At 33.9% G+C, this 9,476-nt stretch overlaps 1 protein-coding gene across 1 annotated transcript; it reads right to left on the minus strand.

The window, feature by feature from the left end:
- Window positions 1-4,484: 4,484 nt before the first annotated feature.
- LOC108555916 (piggyBac transposable element-derived protein 4-like) lies at window positions 4,485-7,642 on the minus strand. Its single transcript, XM_017911801.1, has 3 exons — window positions 7,558-7,642; window positions 6,349-7,491; window positions 4,485-4,781 (listed from the first exon to the last, which is right to left on the minus strand). The coding sequence occupies exons 2-3, from the start codon at window positions 7,456-7,458 to the stop codon at window positions 4,485-4,487; spliced, it is 1,407 nt and encodes a 468-aa protein (XP_017767290.1). The 5' UTR covers window positions 7,459-7,491; window positions 7,558-7,642.
- Window positions 7,643-9,476: the final 1,834 nt, after the last annotated feature.

Raw genomic sequence — 9,476 nt, forward strand, 5'->3', positions numbered from 1 at the left:
TGGGTTGGCAGCATTAGTGTGATAAATGAGTTGGTATGCGTGTTTCTCGCGCGCGGGCTTGTCATATGTTCCTTTCTTTTTTGCAAATCGGCGTGCGAGGTCGTGTATCGTAATTTCGCTCGAAAGTTTTCGTTTTCTTTTGTCTGTGCAATTCATTTATAATTTTAGTATCAACCGAAAGAAGTGTACCTAACCAAAGAATGCCGAACTAATTTGATGTAATCTGGTAAGGTTTGAAAAAAAATCATTTAAAAAAAGTAAGAATGATATTTACGAAATTCAAAAAGGATTATATTACGAAATAAAGAGAGAATAAATAAATGTGAATTGTATTTTAATATTTGCTGAGAAGCGTACTAATAATACTTATTCAAAATCATTAGAAAAAAATGGAAAAATCGGTTTTCTTTAAAAACAGTATTTATAAATAAGAAGAATCGTTTTGTCATAGTTTGATGTAGAAGACGTAGTATAAAGCATAAATACTGCATATTCAATTATTTGTTATAAAATTTCTAATATCTAAACCCCGTGATGCGTAGTAAGAGTCAAAAGGATTACCTGGTACCAAACAAGTGATTGTAAAACTAGTATATCACTGAAATATAATTCATATATTATTATAAACATTTATAGTTCCTCGGCTATTTAAATTTTATTCGGAGTAATATTTACTTATTATACCCTACACAAATAATTTATTCAGTATTAATAGTTACCAATGCATACACCGTGTAATTCCTTTTGCACAGATTACAAATTGTGCGTGATCTTCGCATAGGCCCATCATTCTTTCCGCTACAAACCACATAAACTTTCTTCCTTTGTCCAGGAAGATTTCTTATACTAGGGATTGATGCATTTCAGTATGTTTCACCCAACACTCTTACCTCTTACTTTTTTCCAAATTGCCGATTGTAAGGCGCAATCGCATATGCAACGATATATCATCGTTACTTCCCGCGTGTTAATAGGATATATCGTTGTTCGGCGCAATAAAGATTAAAGGATTTAATCATACGTTTTTCCAATAATAAATATTGTTTAGTTTGAACACTAATTTTTACAAAAAAATACTAAAATATTTACAGTAGTACTTTTTCATTTTGGAAAACAAAACCAAACAACAACAAAATTTTATTAATCTTTCCAGTATCACCAAGAGAGTATAAAGGATCAATAATGAATAATATAGTCCTATGTTCATTCCTTGCAATAATGATTATATTGTGATATATCTGTTTTTGCAGTTACTTTACTGACTATCTTAAAGACAATCATTGACATGTAAAATAACTCAGAAATATTATAAAAATTCATATCATATTACGTTCCATAATGCGTGTTTGAATATTGCTTTTCATACAAGTTAAGAGGGAATTATGCATTTAATATTAATTATTATATAGGACAATAATAAGTTTTTAATGGTAACTAATTTTAGGTAATAATAGGCTTATTTTAAAAAAACAATTTGAAATGAAAAATTTGTTTCGATACTTTCGAGTTCCTTAAATATCTTAAAATTGAGAGCTGAGCGAAAAGAAGATTTGAATCATATACCTTCATGAATATTTATAACTAAAAAACCTTAATCTTTATAACTGTATTAACGCTACATACTTCCACTTCAAAATTATTATTTCATCATTTGTACATTTACCTGTATAATTACAATGTTCAAAGATAAACATATATTATACTAATATACAATTTTATTCAATGTTTATAATTTTCAAATATATTGTGCTATGCATTTGAAATTTCATAGTTACATTTACTTTTAACTTTGACCGCTATTAATGTTATAGTTTTATATTTTTGAGTTGATAACGTTGAAAGTAACATTAAAATGGTAAGGAGGTTACATGCTCTGAGCTTTGGAACAAAAAATATATTAAATGATAGGTTCTAGTTTATACTTTGTTTATGCTTAAACATAAGATGCTTATGTCATTAAGTAGTTCTTAAAGTTGTTGAAATTTTTATCTTACAGAAATTACATGCCAGAAATAACAGCGAAGTTATCACATGAAGAAGTAAAACCACCAAATGTTATAATATATGCTGATAGTCTTATTGCACGCAACAATGTGAAAAGTGTATTAGAAGAATCTCTTGGCACAGATAAGTATGGTCTTTTGTTTTATTATATTTACAGTAGAATATATAAAATTATCTGTGTTTTATTAACTTTGAATATTCTTAAATATCAGAGAGAATTTAAAATGAAATTAAAATTACGAGTTACTAATATGGAGACTAAAAGATAAAAAAATTTAAAGTACATATTCATTGCATATACCATTACAATTTGCAAATATGCAAATTTCTTTTTTAAATCTTATTCAAGCTAATAAAATCAATTAAAAAGTATTAGTTTTATTACCTTTTGCTATTTTTTGTTTATTTGGCTTGTTGTTTTGAATAATGTAGGTAGTAATGACAATTTATGACCAATAATGTCATTTAAATGGAAATATTATGCTTGAGTCATGTAATGGTTCAATAATTAACAAAAATTTGAATCAAGAATATTCTGGTGCAATTATAATGTTCATGCAGAATCATAGATTCTTATGTATTATAATATAGCTGTTTCCATGTAATGTTAAAACTATATAGGATTGGTAACAGTTTGCATAAATTTGCTATTGTTTTATTTGTTCTTTTCATGACAATTATAATTTGTATTTTACAAGTTTTTACTATTTATATTATTTATTGTGTTTATATTATTTATATTATGCTATAACCTTATCTTTGTCTTAAAGTTGTTATTCTACAATTCCTCTTTGCATCAAACTTTGATATTTTGGGGTTATTTGAGCTTCTTTAGCATTAATTATCTTCATGCTGAAAAATAATCTTAGAAATTTAGATGTGCACTGAAAAAAAGGTGCACTGTTATTCCAGTTTTCTGGTACTTTTTCATATGACATTGGTTATGAAATTATAGTTACATTTTTGAAATTGAAGAATATAATTAATGAGATATATTTTGATAATGAATTCAGCAGAGAGTATCATTATCAATTCTATAAATTAAATATCTTTATTTCTATCAAGGATTTTGACGAAATTTTGATAAAAAGTAGTTCCAAAAAAATATTTAACTTTTATATTTTTTTACTACCAATCATTTAAAGAGATGATAATTGCTTTTGAAGTTTATGTGATATCTTGGATAATATTATTTGCAGAGTTATATATGCACAAAAGAAACAAAAATAAATGTTTATTAATGTAAAATAACACAATATAAACGAAAACATAAAGTAAAATTATATTATCAAGTTTTTAATACTGTATACTAATTTGATGCAATAAAAATTAAGCGATATTCCATTTTCTATAAGGTGATCATACTATTACTAATTGTTCAGAAAATTATAGTTTTTTTATGATATCGCTGGTTTAGGATTTGAATGGAGAGGTAATAATAATTTAGAAGAATCTTTTATTTTCTTAGCACAACAGATTTGGCACTAAGATTTTTATTGAATATTTTGAGTTACTCAAAATCAAAATGAAATATATGATAATAAACAAACTTAAAAATAAAAAACAAAATTTAAAGAGAATAAAATATAGTTAAGTAAAAAAGAAACAACATTAAATGCTATCGCAACTCATATTGATATTTTAAGAGCTTAGATATATTTTATAGTTATATAAGTATAATTATAGAGATATTTTAAAAGTTTCATATGGTAATAATTGTATTGCGATATACATACGATGAATACCGACTCTGTGCATGTTATTTATTACGATCGTATAGGCAATGATTCTTGTGATACAATACCGCAGAACCGATTCTTGATCGATCTAATTTTAGGTTAATTTTTCTTTTTATAAATACCGGCTGTGTACATAATTTAACAAGAACATCAGATTGTAACCCCTAAAAAGAAAACTATCCCGATATCAATTTTCAGTATTGTCGGATATGATGTATTAGTATATCGCGTTATATGAGAATTTATTGCGATATAATTATCGATGAGTGAAAGAGCTTGTAGCTTCTTGAGCGGACTGACTTACATACGGTTAGTGGGCATGCGTCACGCACAAAGAAAAAGAACAAAACACGAACCTAGCCGAATACGAAGAACAAGGAAGGAAAAAGACAAAGATACGTAGACAATATCAGACTATTTTTCCCTACGTTAGCTAACGAAGTAATTGTGTAAAAAAAGATAGACATTACTGATTTCCACGATTTTTACATATGTTATAGAATTCCCTATTTTATATAACTTTTTCTCATACATATAATCACCATTCGGTTTTAGTTTCCAAAATATTTGCAAAATTTTCTTTTTTTCTTTTTTAAAATTCTTGGATTATCAGCGACAATAGAGGGACATTGTTTATAGGTCGTAGTAAATAACATGGAGTGTTTTAGATATTGTACTAGTCTTGATATTGTTCTATTGTCCTTTAGGTTTTTAGAGTGGGTTTGATGTTGAAATGATTTCTTAACGGTAGGGTATCCTTCTCATTGCAGTATGGGCTGGTCCATTGTTAGGATCGACTTGCACTTTTTGTAAAGTTATTGGTCCTCTTTGATGAGTAGGAATTTGTGAGTTATTTTCGTACATCCAATTATGATTCTTGATATTACGACTTGGCCGCGTCTTTTTAGGGTGGTTGGCATTGAATTCTCGTAAAAATGGCGTTTTATCGTTAGTAATGGTGGCTTCATTGTGATTTTCCTCCATTGTATGATTTAGTTCAGGACCTTTTAGCCACATGTTTGTATCTTGTAGTTTATTCTTTTAGAAATATAAGTCATTAAATTTACTAGTTCATATAAACCAATTTATTGATTGAATGTGTCAGGGTGTTTTTCTCTTAAATCAGTTTGTTCGGTAGCTGTGGGCACTTGTGCCGCACAACCATGCTCTGCCAATGCTTTTGTCCAGCACTGTATATACACACATACAAATACTCTAGTTTCCCTTCAAATCACGTACTCATTCTAACAATAATGACACATATAGTTTTCATGACACAAAATACTGCCGTTTTTCCATGACGAAATAGCTGACACAGCTGACTGATTGCTGTGGACGTGGCAGTTGGGACATGGAAGCTAGCGTACCAAAAATCTTATCACTATCATTAAGCCAGGAATTCACTTTGTTGACCGATGCAATTTGCAATCCCCTGGTTGAGGGTAGCCCATGAAACACACAAGTACACTAGGTTCATTCACGGACTGTTGAGATCACATTGTAGATTGCAATTTATCATTATTCCCTAAGGGGAACCTAGTCTAACAATAATTCGTATAATCCAAGACATAATGCCAATGAATTCTGTAGATTCCGCGCTGTGTCTGCAGTGTCCTCTTCGAGTTCTAGAGATATCTACCATTTGCATATGTTCGCATACGAAGAATGGCCCAGCTCCCCGGCAGCTGTGAGTCTAATAATAGCTGGATTTATCTTGTGGAATGTAGAGATACGATGGGGTAGTACCCTTCTCTCACTGCGTTAAGGCGGTCATTCAACACCCCTGATGGGAATCCTTTGTCAACCAGCGCAGAGAGGGGATTCGTAACCTGGAAAACCGGAGGAAAGCCAAATATACCTTTAGTCCCTAGGATCAGGTATGGCGTCTTTTGGGGGAATGGGTGTCGTTCTTGACCTCAAGAGGCGTATTTTCCCACGTACGAGATATATATATTCACGATTCTTGCAATAACGTTCAAAGACTCAGACTGGAGCTCTCTCACTCTTGTTCTGTCAGACCGAGGATCGGTGTGCGGGTTTAGGAAAGTTTCCTTAACCTCATTCGCGCTAGTGGGTCTTCAAAGTTTAGCAGTCGGCTGCTTTTGCTTATCGTTACTAGGTGATGTGGTCCCTCCGCTAATCATGGTACCGCGCTGTGTCAAAAGGTATTGAAATAGACAGATATTTTAATTTCGAGTGGGGCATTCGTTGGATTTGCTTATCATTGTGTTCATTCACCCGCTGTCTAAACTATACTCGGTTTAACGAGAATTGGCGGGAAATATAAACAGCTGCTCGTGCTATCAGAACAGGGCTAAAACGTAATATTCGGATCCTTACACGGTATGGAAAGAACAAATTTTCTAAGCAAATATTACTCGTTCCATTAATGTGATATTATTGATTAAATATTATTAATATTATTGCACAATAGTGTATTTAAGGAGGAAACTGAAAGTACGAATTAAGGTATGAAAAATATATTTCTACATTTAAGTGATCTATCTGTTACATATTTACAGTTTATTCTGATTCTGTGTTTGAACTGTCAGAATTCAAATTAATTATAAACCGTTCGGTTAACGTATCAGCATCGTGACCCAACTGCCACAACTTTTGTTCTATTTGCTCTAATTGTCCCAACAATCGTAGTTTTTTTTGCTAAAAGTTTTGTTGCTAAAGGTAGGCTTATAAAAAAGTTGTCTGTGGTTATATTTCTTCCACATCCTACATACGGTTCTGCTAATTTCATAGTGACAAACTCTCCAAGAGGAACCGAGGGTTCTCTACTTTCATCTTTTCCCAAATATCGAAAGCTGTTTATTATATATTTGCTACGTACATCGGATGCTAACCAAAATTTTATACCAAATTTGTCCGGTTTATTGGGCATGTATCGAGTGAATCTACACCTTGCTTTCGTTGGAAACAATTGTTCGTCAATAGTAATATATGGTCCTGGTTTATAACAATTTTGACTGTTGTCAATAAACTTGTACCAAACTTCGGAAATCATAGCGAATTTATCGGTTTGTAACTGTTGGCTTCGTTGATTTCTGTCGTCAAATCGAATAAATCTCATAATCTCCGTAAAGTCGTGTCTACTCGTAGTATTTGAGAAAAAAGGCGGGCCCCACTTTTTATTCCATAGAAGTGCTATATCTATATTCTTAGCCTCGTATGCGCCGCGTACATACATAATTGCAAAAAGTGCATATAACTTTGCAGTAGACAGTTCCCATTTATATCCCAACACTCTAAATGCCTCTACCTCTGTGCACTTTCTTATAAGTTCGATTATATTCTTATCGATTATCACAGAAAATGCCGTCCTAACTTCGCCTTTCGTAATATTACGTTTACTGTACCCAGTCGGGCCTGATGTTTCCCTAAAAATATTATGACCAGGTGCTCTTCCAGGACTAGACCCTATTTTTACTTCCTGCCAAACAGTTCCGTCCATCGCAATTTCGCTTGCCTCTTCCTCATTCTCACTATCGGAACTAACTAAAAATCTCCTTCTCTTTCGTCGTCTACGTACGTTCGAAATATTCTCTTCGTTCTCATCGGTGTTCGAGTCGGTTTCAAATGGATCATAATTTTCCGTATTGTCATTTTCCATATCCAGAATTTCCTGATCATCTTCAGAACATTCTGCATCGATATCATTTATTCTCTCTAATAATACATTCGCACTCCTCAAACGTCTTGACATTTTGGGGTAAATATTCAACGGAGAAAATAAAAACTAAAATATGAAAATGTAAATCAAAATAGACAAAAAAATGAATAAAAGATAAAAGGTGAAACTTACTGCGACGTATTATTAGTCTTGTTCGCTATTTTGAAAATTGCGCTTATAACACGTAATACGATATAAAATATTACAAAATAATAATAAAAGACTGCCAAGTATGCTCTTTGTGACTTTCACGTTTCGATGCACTCTGTTCGTGTCGCAAGACTATACTGATTTGAATTCGTGAGAAGACGTCTATACATTTCCTTCGGTTATAAGTTTATTTATTTTACGTCATAGTAGATAAGATGGCGTAAGAACATTCGAGGATCTGGACCGTATCGGATATCAATCAAGCAAATAAACAACGCTAACCCGATAGTCGAGCGAGAACCGTAAACACTTGGAAGTGCTGTAAACCATTTTCTGGAAGGCACTTCTCGGATAAAATCGTGCCACAACTACATTACCTTTCGTTTGTAACGACTTTATAGTTTTAGCATTGAGTCGTAGAGAGAAACTATTACAAAAATGTATAAATCGTACTACCGGTCAAATGACCGGTCGTGGTAGGTAAGACAGACTACAAATATTTCTCAAAAAATAAACAATAAAAAAATAAGTGAATATTGAAAAATGTATCATACATATATATGAGGAAAAATTGTAAAGTTTAAAGGCGATTCACTTACGTTGAATGTAGGAAATTCCAATTGAAAATTTAAAAACGGTCATTTGACCTGACCGGTCCTGGTAGGAATAGTGTTAATGATTTATTGGGAAAATATTTCCTTATACTCATATTCGGGAATTTCTCGTTTTTGAACCTCTCGTTTAATTCAGTGAGGAGGTTCGTCTCCTCCTGACTCCAAACTGTTGTTCTGTCCTTGGTTTTTGGAGGGTTTCTTTCAGCCCTCTTAATATTTCTAATGTGTGGGTGCATGTGTCGCCCGTGTTGGGACAGGTCGCTTTTGGTCCTAAAAGCGCTTTCGCACAGGAGGTACACGAGGTCGCCCACATTTGTAGTTTGTGGAATCCCTTTGCATTTGGGGAGATGGCATCTGCACCCGTGTAGCTTTTCAAATCTTTTCTCACATTGTGCACATCTCCACCAAATTCTTTTTTCTGGGTGGGTCAGCCTCATGTGCTGCCCCCGTTGCGCCTCCTGCAAGAAGCGCTTCTGGTTGCGGGCACATGCATCACACTTGATTGGCCCGCTCAGAGGCAAATCCATGTAAATATCGATCTCGTTGTCCGAGGACGTGCCTTGTTTGTTACCAGTGACCCTCCTCCGGCAGCGGAAGAATACGCCACAGGAGTCCCAGGGCCGGGACGCCAACTGGACCTCGGTTCGGATGTTCGTTCTTTGGGCGTAAAGGGTATACCAAGATACCTCCATTCATCCTCTCTCCCGAGAGCTGGTAATTTTCGGGAGATGCACGTGAATGCTTGCTTGCCATCCACCACAGACTTTTTCAAGTGCGGCACATTTCGAATAGAAACAATGAAGGACTTGCTCGCGTTAAGGGTGAGTCCATACTGCTTCAAGAAGTCAGCGGCTACATCGATCGAAGTTTCGAGGCCGACAGGTGTTGTGGCGAAGAACATCAAGTCGTCGGCAAAAGCCAACGCATTGAAATGAACTCCTCCAACGTCAACTCCAATCTCAGATGGTATTTGCCGTAGGAATCGGTCTATCACCATATTAAATACGATGGGAGATAGGGGATCCTCCTGTTTGACTTCACAGACAGGTCGCAGCTCCTCTGACTCCCATGTGCCATAAGCCACGGTCGTGTGGCTTCTCCTATACACGTTCGTTACGTACTCACTCATTGGGCTGGGCATCCTCATGATAGAGTCTCTTGTAAGGTCCTATGCGAGACCGAGTCAAAGGCCTTCGCAAGGTCCATAGAGGCCGTGTATATGGTCTTAAAATTTTGTCTATGGTATCTGAGTATCATGTCGAGTAGGAAAACGTTTTCAGTTCCTCC

The sequence above is a fragment of the Eufriesea mexicana genome, unplaced genomic scaffold (assembly GCF_001483705.2).
Source record: "Eufriesea mexicana isolate 0111107269 unplaced genomic scaffold, ASM148370v2 scaffold328, whole genome shotgun sequence".
Lineage (NCBI taxonomy): Eukaryota > Metazoa > Arthropoda > Insecta > Hymenoptera > Apidae > Eufriesea > Eufriesea mexicana.

What these genes read in the sequence shown, in the direction of transcription:
- LOC108555916 (XM_017911801.1), bottom strand. Translation starts at nt 7,458, where the DNA reads ATGTCAAGACGTTTGAGGAGTGCGAATGTATTATTAGAGAGAATAAAT. An exon ending in ATAGAACAAAAGTTGTGGCA is followed by an intron (nt 4,782 to 6,348) that starts GTTGGGTCACGA and finishes TATTTCTAAAAG; the next exon opens with AATAAACTACAAGATACAAA.